General features: G+C 50.3%; 1 protein-coding gene across 1 annotated transcript in view; it reads left to right on the top strand.

Moving 5' to 3' along the window:
* The window catches only part of FHAD1 (forkhead associated phosphopeptide binding domain 1), a gene marked incomplete at both ends in the record, with an annotated part of 141,645 nt that overhangs the window by 74,502 nt on the left and 39,848 nt on the right, over positions 1 to 27,295 (top strand). Inside the window, 5 exons of the mRNA XM_080691309.1 lie at positions 6,743 to 6,801; positions 8,757 to 8,903; positions 12,316 to 12,423; positions 18,167 to 18,274; positions 18,851 to 18,958. Coding sequence (XP_080547435.1) covers positions 6,743 to 6,801; positions 8,757 to 8,903; positions 12,316 to 12,423; positions 18,167 to 18,274; positions 18,851 to 18,958 — 530 coding nt within the window. The remainder of the gene's footprint in view (positions 1 to 6,742; positions 6,802 to 8,756; positions 8,904 to 12,315; positions 12,424 to 18,166; positions 18,275 to 18,850; positions 18,959 to 27,295) is intronic.

Genomic DNA, 27,295 nt, shown 5'->3' on the forward strand with positions numbered 1-27,295 from the left:
AAGAGAAAAAGAATGGAAAGTGCTAACAGGAAGGCTAGGGAGGACAGCCCATCCTTCCTCCACTAGCAGAAGTTGAAAGTAAAGGCATTTTCTCTTCCAGGGCAAGTAATATTGGAGCAAGGTCTCAAAAGGCTAAAAGACAGGGATGGACTAGAGAAGGTAGTCCCTGTGTTCTCTGTTACTGTACCTCATTCCCAGCACCTAATTCCTGCCTAATATGCACAGGAGGAAGGTAGGGGGAGAGTGATGTTGGTGATGACATTAATGGTGGTGATGGTGATGGTGATGGTGGCAGTGATGATGTTGGTAATACGACAATGATGGTGTTGTTGGTGGTGTTGGTAGTGGTGATGATGGTGATGATGGTGAAAATGATGATGAAGATAATGGTGATGGTGTTGGTAGTGGTGGTGATGGTGTTGTTGTTGTTGGTAGTGGTGATGATGGTGTTGGTGTTGGTGTTGGTAGTGATGATGATGGTGATGATGTTGGTGAAGATGATGATGATAATGCTGATGGTGTTGGTAATGGTGATGATGTTGGTGAAGATGATGATGATAATGCTGATGGTGTTGGTAATGGTGATGATGTTGGTGAAGATAATGATGATGATAATGGTGATGGTGTTGGTAGTGGTGATGATGGTGTTGGTGTTGGTAGTGGTGATGATGTTGGTGAAGATGATGATGGTGGTGGTGTTGGTAGTGGTGATAATGGTGTTGGTAGTGGTGATGATGGTGTTGGTGTTGGTGTTGGTAGTGGTGATGATGGTGATGATGTTGGTGAAGATGATGGTGGTGGTGGTGTTGGTAGTGATGATGATGGTCATGATGTTGGTGAAGATGATGATAATGGTGATGGTGTTGGTAGTGGTGATGATGGTGTTGGTGGTGTTGGTAGTGGTGATGATGGTGATGATGTTGGTGAAGATGATGATGATGATGATGATGATGATGATAATGGTGGTGGTGTTGATAGTGGTGATGATGGTGTTGGTGGTGGTATTGATAGTAATGATGGTGATGATGTTGGTGAAGATGATGGTGATGGTGTTGATAGTGGTGATGATGGTGTTGGTGGTGTTGGTAGTGGTGATGATGGTGCTGGTGGTGAAGGTGAAGATGGTGATGATGCTGGTCATTTTTCATTATTGAGCACTTATATTCTAGGCGCCGTTCTCAGTATTTCACATAAAGTATCTCAGTCCATCCTCACAACTCCATGAGGCATAGCCCAGGAACCTCATTTAGAAATGTGGAACGAGCTCAAACTGTCTTTATGATTATTTCACCAGATGAGGTGATCCAAGGTCCTTCACATTTCTGAAACTAACAAGGGTCCCATCTACTTGTCACCATCCCCAAGCATCCAAGAGCCTCTGGCTCCACAGTCCCCACAAGAAAGGCAGGAGATATGGGTCATTTAGCTCCTCCTGGGGACATAGCTCCTGTCTTGTGTTTTGTGGGTCATACGCTTTTGTCCTCCCTCCAGCCTAAGGAGGGAGATTCTTTTACCATCTTTATTTTGAAGGTAAAGGAAACAGAAGCTCAATAATGTTAAAAGTTGTCCCATGGTAAGGCCAGGACTCAGACTTGGAACTTTGTGATCCTAATGCCTATGTTTTTCATGACCCCACACTCCTGAAGATCCAGCGGGGTACCAGGTATCTGCCCAATTCCCAAAGGACAGGTTCTGTCATTATCTTGGGCAGAGACAGAGCTTCATTCCCTAAGGTAAACTGCCTCTAATTCACACCAGGAGCCATGACCAAATGTCTTAGTTCATTTTCCGATACTGTAACAGAATACCTGAGACTGGATGATTGATAAAAAAAAAAGATACTTGTTTGCCTCATGGAAGCAAGTCGTCTGCTTGGTGCCTGGTAAAGGCCTTGCAGCTGGGCCGTGCCATGGCAAAGGGCGTCACATGGTGAGACAGACAGGCATGCTAGCTCATGTCTCCCCTCCTGTTCTTATAAAGTCACTAATGCCATCACGGGAGCCCACGCTCAGGACCTTGTCTAATTTTAATTACTTCCCAAAGGCCCCCTCCCTCAATCCCACGAAACTACAACAGGAGGTGCATGTTGGGTGGGGACATCCAATCCACAGCACCAACGAAGACCCATTTGCACTACTGTGTGATGGTTCTAAGCGTGGACTTTGGAGACCCCTCTCGTGGTTTGAATGTCATCCCTGCACTAACTATCGTGTGAACAAGTTACTTGACATCTCTGTGCCTCCACTTACTTGTTGAGAAAATGGGCATAAATGTTCACAGGGCCACTCTGAGGACCCAATGATGCTGCACACCCGGGTCACAGTGCCTGGTCACAGGGCGCCTTTGATAACTGAGAGCTGCCCCATCATAGCCTCAGATACTTGCTGATTGAGTTTGGCCCAAACGTGGGTCGTGGCCAGATAGAGATATGCGTGGACCGTACAGCCCGATGTCCTCACAAGACGGCTTTGCCTTGAACTCCACCCCATCACCGACTGGCTGAAAATGCCGGTTACTTAGCCCTGAGCACTCCCTAGGGTGTAAGTGGAAAATTCAGTGCTGGAGACTGGACCCAGGGGCATTCTACCTCTGAGTGACACCCCCGGCCCTTCTTTTTTTTTTTTTTTTTTTTTAATTTTGAATCAGGGTCTTGCCCTGTCACTGAAGGTCTAAGTTGCCGAGGCTGGCTTCCAATGTGCAATCCTCCTGTCTCAGCCTCTCAAGTCCTAGGATTAAAGGCGAGTGCCACCATACCCAGCTGGTAAGGGCCCTTTCTAGGCCAACTTCTTGGAGTCATGACAGTGAGCCTACGATCCCAGATCAGGCAGTAAGTCCAAGACTAGGTCCAGGCCCCTCCAACCTCACTGCCCTGCTATTCAACACCAGCATCCTAGGAGATAAAACACACACACCACGTGAGTTTGTAAATCCTGAAATAAATCCCCCAGAGGAATCCAGGACCCTGAAAGCAGAGGGAACCGCTGGGGGTGTGCCGGGTGACACCATGAGGGGGCCTTGCAGGGTGTGTGTCCTGCTGTCCCGTTGGTGCAGGGTTTACCTTGCGGCCCTGCTGGGAAATGTCTCAGGGACCTTGAAAGTAGCGGTTGGTCAGCACTCCTGCCTGGTTTCCCAGGCTTCCTTTGATAAGAGAATGAAAGGCTTTTTTTTTTACATTTTCCCCCACAAACTCAGTTGTTTGTGTCTATTTCTGTGAGAGTTTGTAACAAATAAAAGGCTTCCTTGGAAGCCGTGAAAAACCAGCCATTTTCAAATATCCAAGATACACAGTATTTTTAACTAATTTTTTTAAAGCCAATTGCAATACAATATGCATAGTGTATTCCATTTTTGATTTTTAAAAAGGCCAGGACTAAGCTGGGTGTGGTGGCCCGTGCCTGTAATCCCGGTACTTGGGAGGCTGAGACAGAAGGATCTCGGGTTTGTTGCCAGTCTCCGAGACTTAATGAGGCCCTTCGCAACTTGGTGAGAGTCCCTTGAGCTCTGAGCTAGCTTCCCACCTCTAACTCAGAGGAGGGGTTTACCACTTAGGGGGCGTCCAGCAAAATCTGAAGCTTCTTGTTGTTATTGTCCTGGTGATGGAAACCAAAGGCATTCTACCTCCAAGTTATACCCCTAGCCTTTATTTTGGAATAGGAGCTTGTTAAGTTGCTGAGGCTGGCCTTGAACCTGTGATCTTCCCGCTTCAGCCTCCCAAGTACTGGGATGACAGGTATGTGCCACCACACCCGGCTCCGTAAAAGTGCTCCTGACATCTGACAGATAGAGGCCCAGGATGTCTGTAACATCCTACATTGCACTAGACGGCCCCTCACAGCAAAGAAGTTACGGATCCACCATACCAGTACTGCTAGAATGAAGAAACCCCGCCAGCCCCTTCCTCTCTAATGCAGCAGTTACTGTTCTTAATATATATATATATATATATATATATATATATATATATATATATTTTTTTTTTTTTTTTTTTTTAAGCTGGGCATGGTGGCACATGCTCAGAGTCCCAGTACTTGGGAGGCTAAGACAGGAGGATCGTGCAGGTTCAAGGGCAGACTCAGCTACTTAGTGAGGCCCTCTGCAACTGAGTGAGACTGTTTCAAAATAAAGAATAAAAAATAGGCCTGTGGGTGTAACTCGAAGGTAGAATGCCCCCGGTTTCCATCCCTAGTACCGCAAAACAAAAACAAAAACAGAACACTCTTCATCAAGCCAACCTGACGCTCAGTCAGCTGCAACTCAGACTCTCCACTCACACGGTCTGGAGCCTGAGTCCTGGCCCCGCCATCAGCAGCCCAGGCCTCAGAGCCCCCGTATCGTCTATCACACGGGGCAACGACGTGATGCAGTGGGTAACCCATGCGTTTTCATTGCTTATACCCAGGACGTACTTGAGACCTTTCAGTGATGTTTAAATGAGGCATGCACGTTTAAGGCTACCGTCCCAGGCTGCCACGGATCGCCCTCACTCTTCCATCCAACTCTGCCTTTTTATTTCTTTTTTACAGTACTGGGGGATGGAACCCAAGACCCAGGGCATACTACCTCTGAGCTATACCCTCAACCCTATTTTCCACTCTTTTTTTTTTTTTTTTTTTTTGGTGGTGGTACTGGGGTTCCTGGAAGCCCTTCTACCTCCGGGCTACACTCCCAAACCTATTTTTACATTTTTATTTGGAAACAGGGTCTCCTAAACCAGCGCGCACGGCTGGCTTCGAACGTGCGTGATCCTCCTGTCTCTGCCTCCCAAGCGTGGGGATTACAAACGTGCGCCACCACGCCCGGCTCCACTCTTTATTTTTTTTTTATTTATTTTTTTTTTTTTTTGGTGGTACTGGGGTTCCTGGAAGCCCTTCTACTTCCGGGCTACACTCCCAGACCTATTTTTACATTTTTATTTGGAAACAGGGTCTCCTAAGCCAGCGCGCGGGGCTGGCTTCGAACCTGCGCGATCCTCCTGTTTCTGCCTCCCAAGCGCGGGGATTACAAGCGTGCGCCACCACGCCTGGCCTCCACTCTTTATTTTAAAACAGAATCTCACTGAGTTGCAAAGGGCCTCACTAAGTAGCTGAGGTTGGCCGTGAACCACAATCCTCCTGTCTCAGCCTCCCAAATGCTTGGATAACAAGAGTGTGCCACCAGGCACGGCCCCAACTCTGCCTTCTCCTCCTCCTCCTCCTCCTCCTCCTCCTCCTCCTCCTTCTCCCCTTCTCCTCCTCCCCTTCTCCTCCTCCTCCTCCCCTTCTCCTCCTCCTCCTCCCCTTCTCCTCCTCCTCCTCCCCTTCTCCTCCTCCTCCTCCCCTTCTCTTCTTCCTCCTCCCCTTCTCCTCCTCCTCCTCCCCTTCTCCTCCTCCTCCTCCCCTTCTCCTCCTCCTCCCCTTCTCTTCTTCCTCCTCCCCTTCTCCTCCTCCTCCTCCCCTTCTCCTCCTCCTCCTCCCCTTCTCCTCCTCCTCCCCTTCTCCTCCTCCTCCTCCCCTTCTCTTCTTCCTCCTCCCCTTCTCCTCCTCCTCCGTCCACCACGTCCGGCTTTACTTTTTATTTTGATACAGGTTCTCACTAAGTTGCCGAGGGCCTCACTAAGTAGCTGAGGCTGTCTGCAAACCAAGATCCTCCTGTCTCAGCCTCCCCGATGCTGGGATGACGAGCGTGGGGCGGTCTGGCTTCCCTGAATGAGTCTCTCAGGTTGAACCGCGGGGCCCTGGAGGGTGTGGGTGCCCCCACGCACACACTCACCACCATTCACACACAGTGGACACAGAAAAACAAGTGTTCCATCGCTTTTTTTGTTTTTTTTTTTTTCCGTCTCCAAACAGAAACCTGGATTTGAGCCCCAGCAGAGTCTCTTTCACTTTAAAAGCACAAGTGGTTGGCAGCTTCCACTCCCCGGATGGGAGGTCACCTGGTCTTCCCCCGCTGTCTACAGGCTTTGTTAACTCACTGGTCAGAGAGCAAAGGAGTTGCATGGTGGCGGTGCACACCTGTAATACCAGTACTTTGGGGGCTGAGACAGGAGGATCACAAGTTCAAGGCCAGCCTCAGCAATTTAGCATGCCCCTCAGCAACTATGAAGAGACTCTATTTCACAACAACAAACTAGCCAGGCATGGTGGTGCACGCTTGTAATCCCCGTGCTTGAGAGGCAGAGACAGGAGGATCGCGCAGGTTCGAAGCCCTCTGCACGCCTGTTTCCAAATAAAAATGTAAAAATAGGTCTGGGAGTGTAGCCCAGAGGTAGAAGGGCTTCCAGGAACCCCAGTACCACCAAAAAAAAAAAAAAAAAAAAGTAGCCAGGCGTGGTGGCGCACACTTGTAATCCCAGTACTTGGGAGGCTGAGACAGGAGGACTGCAGGTTCAAGGACAGCCTCAGCAAGTAACAAGACTCTCATCAACCTGGCAAGACCCTGTTTCAAAAAATAAAACAGTGCTGGGGGTATAGCTCAGAGGTAGAATGCCCCTGGTTTCAAACCCCAGAAACAAAAATAAAAATAAAAAGGGCTGGAAGTGTCGCTCAGAGGTAGAATGCCCATGATTTTAATCCCCAGTATCAAAGAAAAAGAAAAAAAGATCAAGCAAGCAATCAAAGGAGTCGTATTGATACTTACCCTCTACCTACTTCTCTTTTTAAAGGGTTCACTGTGTATATAACATATCTTCTGGAATATTATAGAAAAATGACGTGCCAGACCAAGGAACTGCAGGTAACTCTTTACATTCTTTTTCTCAAAGTTCCTCCCAGCTCCTTGGTCTTCGTCTATCGCTGTGCACTTGACATCGGTGTCTTCTCTGTGAGGGCTGGTCAGCTCACACCCTGCAGCAGCCTGCTCATCTCTCCATTTGCACACGCAGGGACTCGGAAAGGGTGGCTGAGACCTCCCAGGGAGCAGGGCAAAGACAGGGCACTGGCCCCCGTCTGATGTCCCGAGATGCTTGTTTTCCCCTGATAGACTTGGGACCACCAGATCTTGAAAATTTGTTTATTAAACAGATTGGTAGAAGTACACCCATGGTACAGGCAGCAGATTTACCAGAAAAAAAGATTTGAGAGGCTAATGATCCTTAGAGATTGTACCATTCAAAGAGCTTTGTCATACGCTGTATAATAACCACACAACATTAGAGGCATTCAGCCATCGCTGTTTCCTGCTCACGGGCCCAGGGTGGGCCTGTGGCCCGGCTGACCTCAAATGGGCTTGCTCACTCATCTGGGTGTTGGCTGGCCTTGGCTCATCCAGGCTGGCCCTGGTAGAATGACTGCTCTGTTTCCCAGGTCTCTCAGCCTCGGGCAAGCTAGGCTAGGCGTGTTCTGGAGACTGCAGAGGTACAAAGGCAAGCAGAGCCAATCACATAACGCTTTTCAATCTTTTGCTTGTGTTTTGTCTGCTAACATCCCATTGGCTGAGGCAAGTCACATGGCAGAGTTGAGTGTCAAGGAGCAGGGTATGGGTGAGCACTGCAAGTTCATAGGCCAAGACTTGGATAGAGAAAGAGGTAGGGAATCAGGACCAGCATTTCCATCAACCACAGAGGCAGTCTGGGCTCAGCCAACTTTTTCTGTAAAGAGCCAGGCAGTAAATATCTTAGGCTTTGCAGCCCATATGGCCTGATTCAACTCTGCTGCAGTAGAAGAAAGACAGACATAGACAGCATGTAAATGAACGAGCATGATGGGCATGCCTCTGTACCAATAAAGTTTTATTTACAAACACAGATGGTGGGCCACATCTGACCTGTGCACTGTAGTTTGCCAACCCTTGGTCTAGTCCATTCTCCTCATTTTACAGATGTGGACGTTGACAGCCAGAGAGTTTGGTGACTATTTGATTGCCACACAGCTAACTGGTAAACGAATCAAGGCAAAATCTCAAGGCTACAGACCCCTGTCCTAGTTCACTGCCTTTCCTCTGACACTGAGCTAATAGTAACTAGTAGTTCTAGCTACCGTTTACTCAACACTTACCATGGTCTAAACATCATGCTAAAAGCTTACTATCAGTATTTCATTTAATCCTCACAACTCTAAGACAGAGATAACGGCGATTATCCCCATTGTATAAATGGGGAAGAACACAAACCACCGCAGCTAGAGCTGAAATTCTACCCAGATCTAGAGTCCAAAGTCTTTATACCCTACCAGGAGCTTCCCTACCTCTAACCAGGTGAAAAGTGTGTGTGTGTGTGTGTGTGTGTGTGTGTGTGTGTGTTGGTACTGGGCTTTGAACCCAAGAGCATTCTACCTCCGAGCTATACCCCAGCCCTATTTTTTCACTCTTTATTTTGAAACAAGGTCTCACTAACCTGCCAAGGGCCTCCCTAAGTAGATGAGGATGGTTCGAACCTGTGATCCTCCTGTCTCAGCCTCCCGAGTACCGGGATTACAAGCGTGCACCACCATCCCTAGCTAGTTTATATTTTTAAGAAGCTTTTTTTCCTTTTCTTTCGTGGTTCTGGAGATTGAACCCAGAAGCATTCAACCCCCAAGTTACACCCCCAGCCCTATTTTTTATTCTTTATTTTTTGAAACAAGGTCTCACTAAGTAGCGGGGGCTGGCTGCGAACCTGCGATCCCCCGGTTATAGCCTCCCAAGTACTGGGATTACAAGCAGGTGCCACCATGCCTGACATTTAAGGAGCTTTAATGTAAGCATCTGTCCCCTGAAAGGTAAACAGTTTGTAAAGAAGTGTAGGAAGGACTCCTCGGCCCAACCCCAGGGAGCGTCGGCTTCCTTTTCTCTCCATGTAGAACAAGATGAGCAGTGTTCAGGAATCCCAGCGGCTCCAAGAACAGCTCCAGGAGCACCTGGTGGAGAAGGAGAAGCTGAAGGAGGAGAGGCTGGAGCAAGAGGAGAAGCTGAAAGCCAGAGTCAGGCGGCTGCAGGAAGAGAAGGCGGTAAGGAGGCCCAGCCTCTCTTTAGCGCCCACCCGGAGCTGATGGCGGGGCCTTTCCATGGGAGTGCTGGGGCACGCACTGACCCGGAGAAAGCATGGAAACACTGGGATTAGTACGCTGGCTCTAAATTAATAAAACAGGGTGAATACTTTAGGAGGATTTTACATGAAACTCAAATTCGAAGCCTGAAAAGGCAGGATGGATTGTTGCAGTTTTGAGAAATGCTTATGTTAATATAACTTACGTGCCATCTAGCTTCCTGCACATATACCATATAAGTTATATAATTGATAGCGCAGTTGATTATATCAATTGGAGTTATCAGTGTACCGGTTCGAGAGTGGCCTAGTCTTTTTTGCATGTGTGTAGTCTTGGAGATTGAACCCAGGGTCATTCTGCCTTCAAGTTACACATCCCCAGCCCTTTAATTTATTTTTTGAAATAGGTTCAAAATACTTCTAGGTTGCCTGGAGTATTGCTACTTATTGAAGCTGTCCTCGAACCTGCAATCCTCCTCCTATGGGAACCCACGATCCTCCTATCTCAGCCTCCCAAGTATTGGGATCACAGGCGTGGGCCACCACGCACAACACATGACTTAGTCTTAAGTGTGTGCAAAATCGACTTCAGGTTCCTTCAGCCTCTTCTTTCTCTTTCTGTGTCAGGGGAAACAAAGGGCCCAAGTCACCACTCACTCTTCTAGAAGCCAGGCCAATTAACAGCCACCTTGCAACAGCACCCATCATATCCTAAGGTGCAGAGACTTGTGGGTGATCTGGTTAAAATACAGATTCTGACTCAGAAGTCTTAACACCACTCTGAATGGTGCTGGCGCGAAACATCTGCATCGCAGAGCAGAGTCCTAGAGGGAAGTGTCACTCAAGATTCCTAAGAACACCTTGAAAGACACTTTGTCAAAAATATAGACTCTTAGCCGGGCATGGTGGTGAATACCTGTAATCCCAATACTTGGGAGGCCGAGACAGAAGGATTGCAGGTTTGAAGCTAGCCACAGCAATGTAGCAAGACCTTGTTTCTTTTCTTTTCTTTTCTTTTCTTTTCTTTTTTTTTTTTTTTTTTTTTTGTGGCACTGGAGGTGGAACCCAGGGGCTTTTCTACCTCTGGGCTATACTCCCAGACCTATTTTATACTTTATTTGGAAACAGGGTCTCACTAAGTAGCTGAGGCGATCCTCTTGTCTCAGCCTCCCAAGTGCCGCTGGGATTACAAGTGTGTGCCACCACGCCCGGCTCCTTGTTTCAAATTTTTAAAAAGGCTAGGAGTGGAGCCCAGAGGTAGCATGCCCTTGGGTTCAATCCCCAGTACTTACACACACACACACACACACACACACACACACACACACACACGGATTCTTGGCCCCCATCCCAGACCTTCTTGCATCCAAGGGTCTAGAAAAGGCAGAAACCTTGTTTGGTGGGCTTGGCCCTTTGGGGTCTGCAGGGACCAGCAGCCATGGGCCTTGCCACCATGTAGCCAGCATCCCAGGGCAGTGGCTCATGACTTTGGCCACACTTTGGTAGCTCGGGAGATCTCAAAATACTAAGCCTCGCCTCCTCCCCGACCCCGGGATTCGGCTCAAGGGAGGCAAGAGTGAGAGGTAGCCCGTGCATTGGCTCATCCCACCACGCGGCCAGAGGACCACTGCCTGGGGTGGAGATGGAGCTGTACCTGCGCGGCACCCTCCGCCCACCCCCTCAACACAGCCGCCCCCGTGCACTGGACCCCAGCGCCTCCCCAGCACCTCGCTCTCCCCCACGGAGGACGGGACCTGCCGCTGTCGCCACCGTTCACCGACTCCTGCTCAGTGACCCCTGACCGACTGTCAGTCTCCACGCCCCCTACTCTCTGATCCTCCCAGCCCCTGCCTGACCATCCTTCTCCAGCTCCCTGGACCTCCCCGGAGCCCCTCTGTGACATTGCTCCTGGCAGAGTGTTTTGAGGGCGGGCTTCAGACCCCCTTCAACATACCAGGAACCTGGGTGCACCAGCTCCGGTAGAGGTCGGAAGTGACTTTGATACCCACCCGGATGGATGGCCGTGTTCCCCAGGGCTCCCATTCAGGGTCGCGCTTCCTGAGGCACCTGTATTGATCGGCTTGACCCTGGGAACCCACCTTAAAGGAACCTCCTAGACTTGAACACAGGGTGCTCTGATTTTTAAATGAAGATTCCTCATGCCGACTGGCCCTTCTCCTCACCCTCTCTAAAAACACAGGTGTCCGGGCTGTCCATGAGGTTCCCACGCCTGAATGATGGCTCATCTGGGAACTTTGTTCTAATGGCAAAAGACCTTAAAAAATGTTTCTATAAAGAGCCAGGTAGAAAATATTTTCAGCTGAGTGAGTAGGGCATGTAATTCCAGCTCTTGGGAGGCTGAGGTGGGAGGATCAGTGGTCCAAGGCCAGCCTCAGTAATTTAGCAAGACTCTCGGCAACCTAGGCAGACCTTGTTTTAAGACAAAATATAAGGGCTGAGAGTGTAGCTCAGAGGTAGAATGTCCCTGGGTTCAAGCCTCAGTATTTCCCCAAAAAAGAAAAAGAAATAAAAGAAGGAAGGAAAGTATTTTCAGTTTTCCTGGTCATACAGTCTCTGCCTTCTCAACCCTGCCTTCGCACTGCAACAGCCTCAGACCATACGTAAACGATGCGTGTTCCAATAAAACTTTATTTTCAAAACAGAAGCAGTGGGCCAGAGTGTCTGTAGCCTTGGTTTGCTAATCCCTGGTCCAGAACTCGGGCTTTAGAACCAAATGGATCAGGGTTCAAGTCCCTGCTCCTATGATTCACTAGTAAATTGAGTAGATTTCTGTTTTTTTTTTTGGGGGGGGGGGTTCTGGGGATTGAACTCAGAGGCACTCTACCTCCAAGCTACCCCTCCAGCTTAATTTTAGTCCTTATTTGGAAACGTGGTCTCATTAGTTTGCTCGAGAGCCTTGCTAAGTGGCGGAGGCTGGATTTGAACCTGTGATCCTCCTGTCTCCCAAATACTGGGATTGCAAGCGTGCGCCACCCCGCCTGGTTTAAATTGGGTAGTTTTCTTAATTTCTCCAAGCCTGTTTTCTCCACTGCAAAGCGACTGTGGGTGACTCATGCCGTCATCCTGATCCTGTCCACCCCCCCCCACATCAGCCCACCCTCCAGACAAATCGGGAAACTGAGGCTTCTGGGCAAGTTCTCACTTACCCAGGACCCTGTGGCCTGGCCTGGAGGGGACCCTCTGGGGCTGTAACCGGGGCTGGCCAGCTCACATGCTCCTGGGCTCCGCTTCTCACCTCCCCTGCCCTGGCCATGGTGTGGGAGGGGAGGAGGGCAAACCCCCGGGGAGCCCGCAGAGTCCACATCCCCGCCATGGTGACCGGGTCGACTCAACGAGGGTCATTGACTTCGCAGTCTCTGGAGGACATCATTGCCCAAGAGAAAACCAGGGCGAAGGAGGCCTTAGAGGAGAAGCAGACGCGAGTCCAGGAGCTGGAGAGTCGCCTCGCCCGCCAGAAGAAGGTAGGCAGCCGGGAGGCAGGGCGTCTGCCTGAGCTCGTCCAGGCCCCAAAGCTGTAGGCAGGAGGAAGCCGGGAGGGGCTCACTCCCCTCTGGGGCTGCTGCCCTGCAGTGGCCCAGCCTGCAGGGGGTGTGGGAGGAGCCAGGGAGCTGGCAGAGAGGGCATTGCCGCCATGGCAACCAGGTGTGCTCAGCCACCTTGACTCCCGTGCAGGCCTGGGAAGACAGCATGGCCCAGGAGAGAGGCCGGGCGCAGGAGGCCCTGGAGGTGAGCGTCCAGGAGCTGGAGAGCCGCCTCGCCCGCCAGAAGGAGGTAGGCTGCGGGGCGGGTGGGCCAGAAGTGGGTTCAGAGGCCCTGGGGAGGGGCGCGGGCATGTCCTCTCTCCTGCACCCTGCTCCACTGCCTTGAGGAGCCGGGAGAATAGCTGGGGGAAATGGAAACAGCAGGCAAGTCAGGGCAGTGGCCTGGGCCTCCCCTGCCTGCAGCACAGAAATGTGGATGACAGTCATGGGACTTCAGGGCCACAGCTCCAGACCACCCGCCTCCAAGGGAGTGTCCCCTGCCTCTCCACCCCAGGAAGTGTTTGGATCAGACTCTCTCCCAGAAAGGCGTGGCTCCTCTGCTGGCCCAGGGCCCTGCCAGAGACACTGTCTTCCTCTTGCATCTAAAAACCTGGGTGTTAAGCCGGGCGTGGTGGTGGCTGCACGCTTGTAATCCCTGCGCTTGGGAGGCTGAGACAGGGGGATCACGGTTTGCGGACAGCCTCAGCTACTTAGGCCCTCAGCAACTTAGACCTGTTTCAAAATAAAAAATAGGGCAGCGGGTGTAGCTCTCAGAGGTCGAATGCCCCTGGGTCCCAAACCAACCCGCAAAAAATAAATTGTTCATTTTATTGGCAAATAAGAACATGTTATCCTAATAAGGCAGGTAAAATATGCTCCTAATAAGCTGAGAGTTGAAATTGAGCAAATGATTGCCCAATGATTCTTTGTACAGACTAGAAAGACCTGTTTAAATTGTGGCGCACGCTTGTAATCCCCGGGCTTGGGAGGCTGGAACAGGAGGATCGCACGGGTTCGAAGCCAGCCTCAGCTACTTAGTGAGGCTCTCAGCAACTTAGTGAGACCCTGTTTCCAAATAAAATATAAAATGGGTCTGGGAGTATAGTTCGGAAGTAGAAAGCCTCTGGGTTCCACCCCCAGTACCACCAAAAAAATAAAATAAAATAAAATAAAAAATAAAAACCTGGGTGCTTGAAAACAGAGGCACCCACTAGGTCCCGAAAGGACCAGCGCCTTGCCCAGGCCTGTCCACGGCCGGTTCCACTCTCCACAAGTCACGGGCTGGCCGCTCACTCGCTAAAAGGGGTCTGGGAGATGCTGTTTGGTCTCAGAGTGCTTTCTTTTGGGTTCCTAAGATGTATCTTACAATCCAGGTTTCTATCCTCTCTTAGAAAGTCAGGAAATCCAGTCCCTTGTTTCCACTTGGCAGAAAAGGACTGGAGCTGAGCCAGGCAACGGCAGGGGCCGCAGTCCTCGCCCTTCCCTGTTGCCCCGCACCGCACGCAGCCTGCCTCGCCTCGTGTCTATCTGGCCCCTCCAGGCACTTGATTTTGCAGCTCACTTTTCTTCCTGAAGTGTGCTCCCACTAGCCATGGGGCCTAGAGAAGGGCCCTCCTCTCCCTTGTTGAAGACGTTCTACTTGTATTAATGTGCCCGTACTAGTTGGGGGGAAAGCTCTATTACACTGTTGGTTTGGGTTTAGCTTGTGGTCACCCTCGGGCCCTTTCCAGGCATGCCTTCATTAATCCCTCCACACTGCGACAGCACAGGAGTGGAGACTTTGCAGCCCTTTGAGACATGAGTTCGAATCCTGACCAGGGCAGATCTAGCAATACCACCCTTCTTGAAAAGTGACTGTGAAGGTTACAGTGTCTAGCAAAACTTAGGACCCAGAAATATCACTGGATACAGGGTAACTTTTAGCTGGGCCTGGTGACACCTGCCTGTGATCCCAGTGTTTGGGAGGTTGAGACAGGAGATCGCAGGTTCGAGGCCAGCTTCAGCAACGTGGCAAGACCCTGTTTCAAGAGCCGGGCGTGGTGGTGCACGCTTGTGATCCCAGCATTCGGGAGGCTGAGACCGGAGGATCGCGGTTCGCGGACAGCCTCAGCTACTTAGTGAGGCCTTCTACAACTCAATGAGACCCTGTTTCAAAATAAAGAATAAAGCCGGGCGTGGCGGCGCACGCTTGCAATCCTCGCACTTGGGAGGCGGAGACAGGAGGATCGCGCAGGTCCAAAGCTTATGAGACCCTGTTTCCAAATAAAAAGTATAAAATAGGTTTTGGAGTGTAGCCCGGAGATAGAAGGGCATCCAGGAACCCCAGTACCACCAAAAAAATAAATAAATAAATAAATAAAAAATCGGACTGGGGGGGGGGGGTAGCTCAGAGGTAGAATGCCCCTAGGTTCCATCCCCAGTACTGAAGAAGAAAAAAAAAAACCTGTTTCAAAAGAAAACAAAACAAATATTTAAAAAGGGCTGAAATATAGTTTGGAGGTAAATACCCCTGTGTTTGATCCTCAGTAACACACACACACACACACACACACACACACACACACACACACCACCACCACCACCAATAATAATAATAATAATAATAATAATAATAATAATAATAAATGGTAGCTTTGTGATTTTTACTACTAGCACTCTGTTCCTCCTGTGTGGGCACTGCTCCCTGTCCTCCCTTGCTCCTCGGGGCCAAATCCTGGCCCACCCACGAGGGAGAAAGAGACCTGCACAGAGCCCCACTACTTAATCTGATCCAGGGATGTTTACGTGGGTTCTCAGCCCTCTGTCAACAGTGTCTCCGAGGCCCTGAGTTATGTGTCTAGGGAGGGTGCCGGGGAGGGGGCCCCAATGAATCACTGGGCCAAGCCCCCAAGAGGTCCACAGAGGAAGGCCCTTTGAATTTGGAGATCTCAGTCATGGGGGGCACAGGGGAAGATTGAAGCTTTGCTGCAGCTGGGGCCATGGCCGGGTCACCCGGGTCTATTAAAACATCATCAACCCACCTCTGGCAAAACCTCTCTGGTTTCTCACCTGGGGACACAGCAGTGCTGTGTTCAACTCAGGGTGGTTTTTGGTATTCTTTTTTTGCTTTTTATTAGCTTCTCCACTACTTTATCAAAAAAAAAAATTTTTTTGAGGTAGGGAGTCCTGGGGATTGATTCGAGAGGCAATCTGTCTCTGAGTCACACTCCCAGACTACTTTATTTTTGTATTTTGAAAAAAAGTCATGCTAAGTTGCTGAGGCTGGCCTCAAACCTTCAATCCTCCTGTCTGAGCCTCCCAAGTACTGGGATTGCAGGTGAGCAGCAGCACACCCACCTGCCCAACTTAGCAGAGGATTCCTCAAGGACATCGGAGTCACAAGGTCCTAGTTAGGGTGTGGAGGTAGCGTGAAGACCCATTTCCATTCTTTAGTATGTAGGGAAGAGGCAGGACGGGCCAGCTCGCTTCCCTATAGGGCCCATCCCAGGTACAGAGAGGGAGGCCTGTCCTGTGGATGTGGGGTCAGATGTAGAGGTCAAATCTAAGTCACGGAAGGTGCCTCAAAGTGTCTGTCACAATTTATAGCCAAATGCCATCCCCTGGTACTGAGGATGGAGCCCAAGGGCATTCTACGTCCAAACTACACCCCCAGCCATACTTTTATTCTTTATTTTTGAAACAGCGTCTCACTGAGTTGTAAAGTACCCAAGGCTCGCTGCAAACTGATTCTCCTGTCTCAGCCTCCCGAATGCTGGGATTTCAAGCGTGGGCCACCATACCCAGCTTAGTATGGAAACTTTTTGAACAACTTTTCCTGCAAAACATACACTGTCTCAGCCATAATATGGATTAAATGCTCTTTGTGGGCTGATCTGGGGCCCTCACAGCAGCTTATAATGGCAATCATGTTTCAAGTTCCCAACACCTGAGGGTTGATCTGGGTGCACACCAGTAATCCCACTATGTGGATGGCTGAGGTAGGAGGATCAAGGGTTCAAGGCCAGTCTCAGCAACTTAGTGAGACCTTGTTTCTAAATAAATAAATAAATAAATAAATAAATAAATAAATAAGGAAAAGGGCTAGGGGTGTATGTAGCTCAGAAGTAGAATGCCCCTGAGTTCAATCTCCAGTACAAAAAATAAAATAAAATGACAGCCCATGCCAAGTCAGGTGTGGTAGCACATGCCTGTAATCCAGGTACTTGGGAGGCTAACACAGAAAGATCACAGGTTTGAGGTCATCTTAGTGAGACCCTGTTTCAAAATTTAAAAAAAAAAAAAAAAAAAAGCCATGCATGGCGGCCCATGCTTGTAATCCCAGTACTAAGGGAGGCTGAGTCAGGAGGATCTGGGTTTGAGGCCAGCCTCAGCTACTTAGTGAGGCCTTCCGCAATTTAGTGAGACCCTGTTTCAAAATAAAGAATAAAAAATAGGGCTGGTGATATCGTTCTGAGGTAAAATGCCCCTGGATTCCATCCCTAGTGCTGCAAAAAAAAAAAATAAAAAAATAAAAAATAGGGCTGGGGGCGTAGCTTGAGGGCAGAATGCCCTTGGGTTCACTGTCCAGTACCAATCAATTAAAGGCATCCTGTGAAAGTTGAGTCTCCTTTCTTGCTGTGGCTAGAGACAGGCCAGGCCAAGAGTTTATATCCCCTGGTGATTTGCTTTAAGCCCTTAGCTAAATCGCTTATCAGCAAGTAACTTCCTAAGTAAAATTCCTTGATAAGGGTTATCAACCGCTAGCCCCAGTCTTCCCCTCCACCTACCAGAGAGGCCTGCCAGGCGAGCCCTCCCCTTCCAGCACCTACACTGTGACCCCCACGCAGCACAAGGCCCTCCTCTGGAAACCAGCTTCTTTTGAAGAGATTTGTTTTGGCAATACATTTGAAATCCCATTAGTAAAAAGATTCTTTTATCAGAGAGGCTGTCTGCTCTAGTGACAAGAAGCCAGGCTCTCTTTGCAGACTGGTTTCCTGTCCACCGCCTCTGTGTGCAGAGGATTCTCCGCTTCCCTCTCACGGGATCCAAATCCTGGCCTCTCAGCTGACAAAATGCGCGAGCCTGGGCCCCATCACCTGTAAAAGCGGTCGCTGATAGCAGTCCCCGATAGGAGCAAAAGGGGCATCCGACATTTTAGCTCTTAGCACACGTGTGTGTGTGTGTGTGTGTGTGTGTGTGTGTGTGTGTGTGTGTGTTTACTGGGAATCAAACCCAGGAACATTCTCCTCTGAGCTACACTCTCAACTCTTTTTATTCTTTCTTTCTTTCTTTCTTTATTTATTTATTTATTTATTTATTTTTTGGTGGTACTGGGGTTCCTGGAAACCCTTCTACCTCCGGGCTACACTCCCAGACCTATTTTTATACTTTTTTATTTGAAACAGGGTCTCTTAAGCCAGCGCGGCTGGCTTCGAACCTGCGTGATCCTCCTGTCTCTGCCTCCCAAGCGCGGGGATTACAAGCGTGCGCCACCACGCCCGGCTTATTTTTTCCTTTGAAACAGTCTCACTAGGTTGCTGAGAGTTGGTCCTGGAACCTGTGCTCCTCCTTGTCTCAGCCCCCCAAGTTCTGGGGTTACAAGCCTGCGCCACCACGCCAGCTCTCAGCATGACTAGTAGCACCTGTATCAGCAGCCCCGCCCCGCCCTGTGCCTTCAGCCAAAGCGCTGGTTGCTGACTTTCAGGCTTTGGAGAGCAGCGTGGCTCACGAGAAGAGGAGAGGCAGGGAAGCTCTGGAGACAGAGAGGAGGAGAGTACAAGACCTGGAGAATCACCTAACCCAGCAGAAGGAGGTACGGACCGCAAGGACCTGGAAGGAGCTCCACACCAGCGCGAGCCGAGGGCGGGAGGACGGAGTGGCCCGGCAGTGGCCCAGTGGGAAGTGGCGCCTGCCCCTGGCTGGTCAGGCACGGGGCCTCCTGCACCTGGGTCCTCAACCCTATCCCTGCAGGATCAGATGGCTTTAGGTAGGAAGTGTGTGGCGCCTGTACACTCGGGGCCCTCCGCCAGCCTGCTGGGACAGGAACACGTCACCTCCCCCATTTGTCCCTCTTGTCCCTCTTCCTCAAAAGCCAGGTACTTCCTGGGGGGCCCTCACTGCTCCAATACCTGGGTTTAGTTGGTGTTTCGGCACCAATTGAGGAGACCCAAGGTCTCCTCCAGGCACGTGACCACCGAACATCTGGCTCCGGCGCTCACCTGGAGGGTGCACCTGGGTGCTCGCCTCTCTCCAGCAGGTGCCTCGGTCCTCGCGCTCTTGCTCCTGAACCCCTGGCTCCCTGCTCCCCACAGTGACACCTGCCCCCTCTGCAGGCACGCCCCGCCTCCTTTCCACACTCGCACCCTCAACCCCTTGTCCTTGGCTCCAGATCGCAGAGAACAGCCTCGCCCAAGAGAGACAGAAAGCCAAGGAGGCCTTGGAGAAGGAGAAGAGGAGGGTGCAGGACCTGGAGAACCACTTGACCAAGCAGAAAGAGGTACGGGGCTCGGCAGGGAAGGGCGGAGAGGAGCCAGGCGGGCCCTGCAGCCAGGGGTGGTTCAAATGCCCGAGGCAAGTCGCTGAACATCCCGAGCCCGGTATTCCTGAAGCTGTGCCGAGACATGACTGCCCGTGTCGTGAGCACGGGGTGTGTGGGCTCAGACGATGACTGCGAGCTCCTGGCTCCAGTGATGGGGCAGCAGCTGAACCCAGGGCTCTGACTCCTGAGCTGTTATTCTCCACCTCTCTCCCTTCTCCCTCTGCTGAGCTCCAGCTTTGGGTGCATTAAGAGAGGAGCTGCCAGCGGGGCATGGTGGTGGCGCACACCTGTAATCCCAGTTGTTAAGAGGCTGAGACAGGAGGATCGCAGGTTCGAGGCTAATATCAGTACCCTAGGAGACCCTGTTGTAAGACGCACTTGGGAGGCTGAGACAGGAGGATCACGGGTATGAGGCCAACCTCAGCAACCTAGCGAGGCTTTGTTCCCCCCCAAAAAAAAACAAAAATAGGACTGTAGGACTGGGAGTGTAGCTTGGAGGTGAACTGTACCTGGGTTCAATCTCCAATCTCTCTCTCTCTCTCTCTCTCTTTCTCTCTCTCTCTCTCTCTCTCTCTCTCTCTCTCTCTCACACACACACACACACACACACACACACACACACACACACACACACACACATGCACTTGCAGAGGCTGTGATGGCACAGACCTCACCGTGGCGGACGTCACTCCCTCCTCACCAAGAGCAATAAACATCTCCAACGCACAACCCGGCACCCAAAGGGTAAATTTACAGAGATAAATGTCACCTTGAAGGATTTCCGGGGCCAGCTGGGACTGAAAAGCATCCCGAAATCTCTTCACATCCACATCCCCATAAACTGGGCGTACCGGTCACCCCAGTACCTGGGAGGCTGAGACAAGAGGATCACATGTTTGAGCCAACCTCAGCAACTCAGCAAGACCCTGTTTCAAAATTTAAAAATAAAATAGGGCTGGGGGTGGAGCTCAGAGGTAGAACACCCCAGGCTTCAACCCCAGTTCCCACACATCAGCGTTAGAATCTCTGGGGACCTTTTTTTTTTTTTTTTTTTTTTAACGTGTGTGGTATTGAGGATTGAACCAAGGGGCTTTCTACCTCCAGGCTACACTTCTAGACCTTTTTTATACTTTATTTGGAAACAGGGTCTCACTAAGTTGCCGAGAGCCTCACTCAGTAGCCGAGGCTGGCTTCGAACCCGTGCCATCCTCCTGTCTCAGCCTCCCAAGCGCGGGGATTACAAGCGTGCGCCACCGCGCCCGGCTTTCTGGGGAACTTATTTTAAAGCCTCTTTCTTGGATCTCAGAGATTTTGACTCACTGGATATAGGGTGGACTCACAAATTTTCTTTTTCTTTTTTTCTTTTTTCTTTTCTTTTCAGTATGGAGGATCCCTAAATAGCTGAGGCTGGCCTCAAACCTGCTATCCTTCTGTTTCAGCCTTCCAAGTACTGGGATACAAGAGTGTGCCATGACGCCCAGCTTACCATTTTTTTTTTTTAATATACTGGGGATTGAACCCAGAGACATTCTACTTCTGAGCTATACCCTCAGCTCTTTTTATTTTGAAACAGGGTTTCACTAGGCTGCTGAAAGTCTCACTTGGCTACTGAGGCTGGCCTCAAACTTGCAATCGCCCCATCTCAGCCTCCCAAGTACTGGGATGACAGGCATGCACCACCACGTCTGGCTGCAGGAATTTGCATTTTGAACAATCCAACAAGAGCCAGGCGGGGTGACACACTCTTGCAATCTCAAGGACTTGGGATGTTGAGACAGGAGGATCACAGGTTCGAAGCCAGCCTCAGCAAGTTAGGCCATCTACAACTTGGTGAGGCCCTGTTTCCAAATAAAATAATAAAATAGGTCTGGGGATATAGCTTGGAGGTAGAATACCCCTGGATTCCATCCCCAGTACCACCAAAAAGAAAAAGAAAAAGAAAGAAAAAAGTCCCAGGAAGGACAGTCGGCGAAGCACATATAATCACACGGGCACCACCGCTCAAGCAGACTTGACTCACTGGCCAGTGTCCAGAGGAGGCAAAGTGACGCAGGATGGCGACGGGCTGAGTGACTCGGGGCTGCCGTCCTGCGCTGACCATGATGCTACCAGCCGCCCATGTAGGAGCAGGCTGTTTGCCTGCAGTCTTGTTTCCTCAAATGGTGTGCCATGGAGCACCAGGGCATGCATCCATTAATGGTAGGAGGAAAGAAGATAAAATCTAAAAGCATGAGACCGGAGGATCACAGATTCGAAGCCAGCCTCAGCAACTTAGCGAGGCTCTCGGCAACCTAGAAAGACCCTGTTTCCAAATTGGGGTATAGCTCAAAGGTAGAATGCCCTTAAATTCAATCCACAGCACCACAAAATGAAATACGTGATCTAAAAGCAGCCAGGTGTGCATCGGTAATGCCAGCACTTGGGAAGCTGAAACAGGAGGATCACAGGTTCAAAGCCAGCCTCAGTAACTTAACGAGTACCTGTTTCAAAAAAAAAAAAAAAAGGCTAGGGTCTTAGGAGGTAAATGTTTCTGGGTTGAAACTCCTGTATCAAAGAAGAAACAAACACTTAAAAGCAGATAAACTAAGGCAGGCATGGTGGCATCCTGATACTTGGAATCATAGTACTTGGGAGGTTGAAGCAAGAAGATCACAGGTTCAAGGCTAGCCCCAGCAACTTAGCAAGACCTTGTTTCAAAATAAAAATAACAGCCAGGCGTGGTGGCGCACGCTTGTAATCCCAGTGCTTGGGAGGCTGAGACAGGAGGATCACACAGATTTGAAGCCAGCCTCAGCTACTTAGGCTCTCAGCAACTTAGTGAGACCATTTCCAAATAAAATATTAAAGAAAAATACATCTGGGAGTATAGTTCAGAGGTAGAAAGCCTCTGGGTTCCACTCCCAGTACCACCAAATAATAATAATAATAATAATAATAATAATAATAATAAATAATTAATTTAAAAATTAAAAATAAATAAAAATAATAAAGGAAGGAAGGAAGGAAGGAAGGAAGGAAGGAAGGAAGGAGGGAAGGAAGAAAAAATAGGACAGGGGTGTAGCTTGGAAGTTGAATGCCCCTGGGTTCCAGCCCCAGACCTGCAAAAAAATAAAATGAAATAAATAATAATAAAAAGAGCTGTGGGTATCGCTCAGAGGTAGAATGCCCGAGTTCAATCCCTGGTGCTATAAATAAGTAAATAAATAACTCAATAGGCAGATATTAAAAATAATTTGCTGGGCGTGGTGGCACACACTTGTAATCCCTATGCTTGGGAGGCGGAGACAGGAGGATCACACAGGTTCAAAGCCAGCCACACTGGTTTAAGAGACCCTGTTTCCAAATAAAAATATAAAATAGGTCTGGGGAGTATAGCCCTCCCGGAGGTAGAAAGATTTCCGGGAACCCCAGTACCACCAAAATAATAATAATAATAATTATTATTATTATTATTATTATTTTATTCTTTTTTAATTTTAATTTTTTTTAATTTTTGTAATCATACATCTCTTTGGAATACAAGACTTGAAAGGATATACAAGCACATATCATCCACTAAGCCCTCATCCAATCCCCATCCCATTCCCTCCCCCTCCCTCGATCCCATGCTTAATTGGTGATTATCTTTGATATAATTGTTTACGCACCTCATGAGTTTTAAAGAGATTCCATCCTCCTCCATTCCCTCCCCTCTGATTGGTCACCTTAATTGCTTTTCAATAGGGCTCTTTCTACTACTCGACCTCCTCCTGTCACCCCTTTCCTCCTAGTTCTTGCTAATTAGGGGAAGCATCTGGATTTTATTTTCTATGCTATTTCTCTGTGTATGCCACATTGCAAGTTCTGATCCCACTCTTGGTGGCCCCAGTAGTAGCCTGGCCACCCGGAGGACTCTGATTCCGACCTCGCTGGCTCCAGCACCAGCCTTGCCTCATGACAGGCTCCGATCCCGGCCTCGCCGACCCTGGCACTGGCCTAACCCCTCGGCTGGCTCCTATCCTGGTCTCGCAAGTCCCAGCTCCGTCCTTGCCTCACAGCAGTTTCTGATCCCGGCCTCGCTGGCCCCGGCACTGGCCTTACCCCTTGGCAGAGTCCGATCCCAGCCTCATAGGTCCCAACACCAGTCTTGCCTCACGGCAGTTTCCAATCCCAGCCTCGCCGGCCCCGGCACCAGCCTAACCCCTCGGCTGGCGCCAGTCCCTGCCTCGGAGGCCTCAGTAGCAGCCTTGCCTCATGGCAGGCTCCGATCCCAGCCTTGTTGGCCACGGAACTGACCTCACCCCTCGGCAGGCCCTGATCCCGGTGTCGGAGGCCCCAGAATCGGCCATACCTCAAGGAAGGCTCCAATCCCGGCCTCGCTGGCCCTAGCACCAGCCTAACCCCTCGGCAGGCTCCTATCCAGGCCTCGGAGGCCCCAGCACCGGCCTTGCCTCATGGCAGGCTCTGATCCCGGCCTCGCTGGCTCTGGCACTGACCTAACACATCAGCTGGCTCCAATCTTGACCTCCGAGGCCCCAGCACCGGCCTTGCCTCACGGCAGGCTCCAATCCCAGTCTCGCTGACCCCGGCACTGGCCTAAACCCTTGGCAGGCTCTGATCCCGGCCTCGGAGGCCCCAGCACCGGCCTTGCTTCATGGCAGGCTCCGATCCCAGCCTCGCTGGCCCCGGCACCAGCCTAAACCCTCGGCAGGCTCCAATCCCAACCTGGGAGGCCCCTGCACCGGCCTTTCCTCATGGCTGGCTCCGATCCCCATCTTGCTGACCCCGGGACTGGCCTAACCCCTCAGCAGGCTCCAATCACGGCCTCAGAGGCCTCAGTAGAGGCCTTGCCTCACAGCAGGCTCTGATCCCGGCCTCGCTGGCCCGGGCACCGACCTAACCCTTCAGCAGGCTCCAATTCCAGCCTCGGAGGCCCCATAACCTGCCTTGCCTCATGATAGGCTCCGATCCTGGCCTCGCTAGCCCTGGCACCGGCCTCACCCCTCGGCAGGCTCCAGTCCGAGCACCCTTTTCACCCAGCAGGTTGTCCCACATTCCCGAGGTGCGTGGTGGTAGTATTCTGCCTCTGAGGTAATTTCTTCAAAAGTTCCAGTGTACTACGTCAGATCTCTGCCTCCCCTGAGTACTTGCCGCTGCCAATGCGACTGCCTCCACCATTTCAAATCTTTCCCAAGCTCTTTTCCCATACCACATAATGTCCAGTGTTCCTAAGCATGCACGACAGTAGCATCGACCTTTGGGGTAATTTCTTCAGAGGATCAGGGTGGGTTGGATCAGAGGTCTGCCTCTCCCAAATACAAGTCTCCACCGCCATCTCGGCCACTGCTGCCACCACCGCCTTCCTCCTAGGTCTCCGCTAGACTCTCTCCTTACAGGTGATGGCCAGGATTCTTAATGATGTAGAGAAGCAGCAGTCCTCCTTCTCGGGGAATTCTTCCAAAAGTTCCAGTTCAGATGGATATGTTTTGTCTGCATCTCCAATATTCTAGCTGCCGCTGCAGCCATCTTAACCCCTCTCGAATATTTTTCTTTTTTCTTCTCCCTTTTTTTTTTTTTTAAATATGAGAAGAGAGTATGTGTGGTTTGGGAAGGATGTGGGATCAGGCACTCGGTAGCGATGAAAATTTTTTTTTTCTTTCCAGGTGGGAGGGGGGTTGCCTAAGGGTGCCCTGCCTGCGCCCACCCACCCACCCAGGGTCAGGGCCATGCAGCCCAGACCTCTGGGCCCTTCCGGGTGGGGGGCGTTGCCTAATGGTGCCCCACCTGTGTCCGCCCACCCGCCCCTAATAATTTTATTTCTAAACAAAATGGTTTTTTTTAACTCCATTTCAAAATTTGTGGACATGTTTGAGGCAAACTTCGATGTTTCTAGGGGGATTGTTACAAGCTCATTACCACTTGCAACAACTAGTGTCTTTGAATTAGAATTTTTTTAAGTCCGTATGCAAAAAATTGTTTAGAAAATGTGGAAAAATATATCAGATAAGGGTTTGTAGAAGACTCCAAATGCCACCAGTAAGCCCTGACTATAAATCTGTATTTAGGACACATCCTCAAAAAAAAAAAAAATCTCCTGGTTAAATTTATAATCAGTGCATCTCATGAATTTAAAACTGTCAATAAATATGTAACAAAACAAAGAACCACTCAAACATACTGAAATGGCAAGTCAACTTAGAAGTAAACAGAGGGTCGCTCGGACAGTAGGCTGGCCCATTTGCGCGCCCGTTTGCCCCTGTGCCTAGAAGAGAAATCGAAAGGTTGGTTTCACCTAAGTAGGTAAAATAGAAACAAGAAGGAAAACTGTCAGACGGGCGGGACAGGGAGCCTTGTTCTCCATCCTTGGGCAAGCTACACACGGTCGAAGGGGGAGACCAGACCCCAGGCAGCAGGCCCAAGCGCGGCCAGGAGGCTCTCAGTCCACCAAAGGGCAGCTGTGGCGCCTGCAAGATTCTCCGGCGCTCGGCCGAGCGGTAGCACCAGGCTGCTCCTCGGGACCCGCCAGCGTCGCCGGTCAGCGCCTCCCCCGGCCAGCTCTGCGCCCCGCCTTCACGGAGCGTCTGTCCTACATCGTGACTCTCACGAAGGACCCCCAAGCAGACCTCAGTGGTGGCACAAAGGACAGTATGTGGCTTCCTGGTGTGTGTGTCTTATTTTTTCTAAAAGTGCCAGTTTCCTTTCCCGATTATAAAGGGAGCGAGCCCCTGTTGTCCCAGAACATTTCAAACAAAGAAAATCACTCAGAAGAAGCGTGAAAACTCACCGTGGTTCCGCCGGGCAGAGCGGTGGCTGGTGCCACATGGATGTGACTTTGTCTTTATGTTGAGTGGCCATAGAGACACCGTTAAATGTTGGTGTATTACCAAAGGACTGTTTTTTTGGGGGGGAGGGGTTGTTTGTTTTTTGTGGGTCTGGGAATGGAACCCATAGGCATTTGACCTCCGAGCTATACCCCCTACCCGAGCTATACCCCCTACCCTATTTTTTATTTATTTAACAGGGTCTCAATAAGTTGCAGAGGGCCTCACTAAGTGGCTGAGGCTGTCTGCAAACCGTGATCCTCCAGTCTCAGCCTCCCGAAGGCTGGGATTACAAGCGTGCGCCACCACGCCTGGCTCCAAGTGACCTGGTTTATGCCGTGATCAGAGCCCACTGATTTGGAAGCGATTTGTGAAAGATAACATCATATTTTTCCAATGTGTCTGTGTTGATGAACCATCTGCAATCACCTGCCCTCAAAAGATGACCTACGTCTACACTGCGCTGGGTGGACCCAGGTTTAGTTACCCATCTTCATGGCCAGCCCCTAGGGCTCTGTCTTCCCTTTTTTTGGGGGGGGAGGTACTGATGATTGAACCCAGAGGCATTCTACCTCCAAGCTACACCCCCAGCCCTATTTTTTATTCTTTATTTTGAAACCAGGCCTCACTGAATTGCAGAGAGCCTCATTAAGTAGCTGAGGCTGTCCGTGAACCGCGATCCTCTGGTCTCAGCCTCCCGAATGCTGGGATTCCAAGCGTGTACCACCACGCCCAGCTTATTTTTTATTCTTTATTTTGAAACAGGGTCTCCCTAAGTTGCAGAGAGCCTCACTAAGTAGCTGAGGCTGTCTGCGAACCGCGATCCTCTGGTCTCAGCCTCCCAAATGCTGGGATTCCAAGTGTGTACCACCACGCCCAGCTTATTTTTTATTCTTTATTTTGAAACAGGGTCTCCCTAAGTTGCAGAGGGCCTCACTAAGTAGTTGAGGCTGGCCACAAACCTGCGATCCTCCTATCTCAGCCTCCCAAATACTGGGATTACAAGGACACACCACCACACCTGGCACCTTTCTTTTTGTGGCACTGGAGATTGAACTCAGGGCCATTCTACCTCTGAGCTATACCTCCAGCCCTATTTTTTATTTTTTTTTTGGGGGGGGGTGTCTGGAGATGGAACCCAGGGGCATTTGACCTCCGAGCTACACCCCTGCCCTATTTTTTATTCTTTATTTTGAAACCACGTCTCACTGAATTGCAGAGGGCCTCACTAAGTAGCTGAGGCTGTCCGCGAACCATAATCCTCTGGTCTCAGCCTCCTGAATGCTGGGATTCCAAGCGTGTACCACCACGCCCAGCTTATTTTTTATTCTTTATTTTGAAACAGGGTCTCCCTAAGTTGCAGAGGGCCTCACTAAGTAGCTGAGGCTGGCCACAAATCTGTGCTCCTCCTGTCTCAGCCTCCCAAGTGCTGGGATTTCATGGCTGTGCCACTCTGCCCAGCTTCCCTTTTTAGGGGTACAAAAGACGCCCGGTT

Source organism: Muscardinus avellanarius (genome assembly GCF_963383645.1).
Source record: "Muscardinus avellanarius genome assembly, chromosome: 3".
Lineage (NCBI taxonomy): Eukaryota > Metazoa > Chordata > Mammalia > Rodentia > Gliridae > Muscardinus > Muscardinus avellanarius.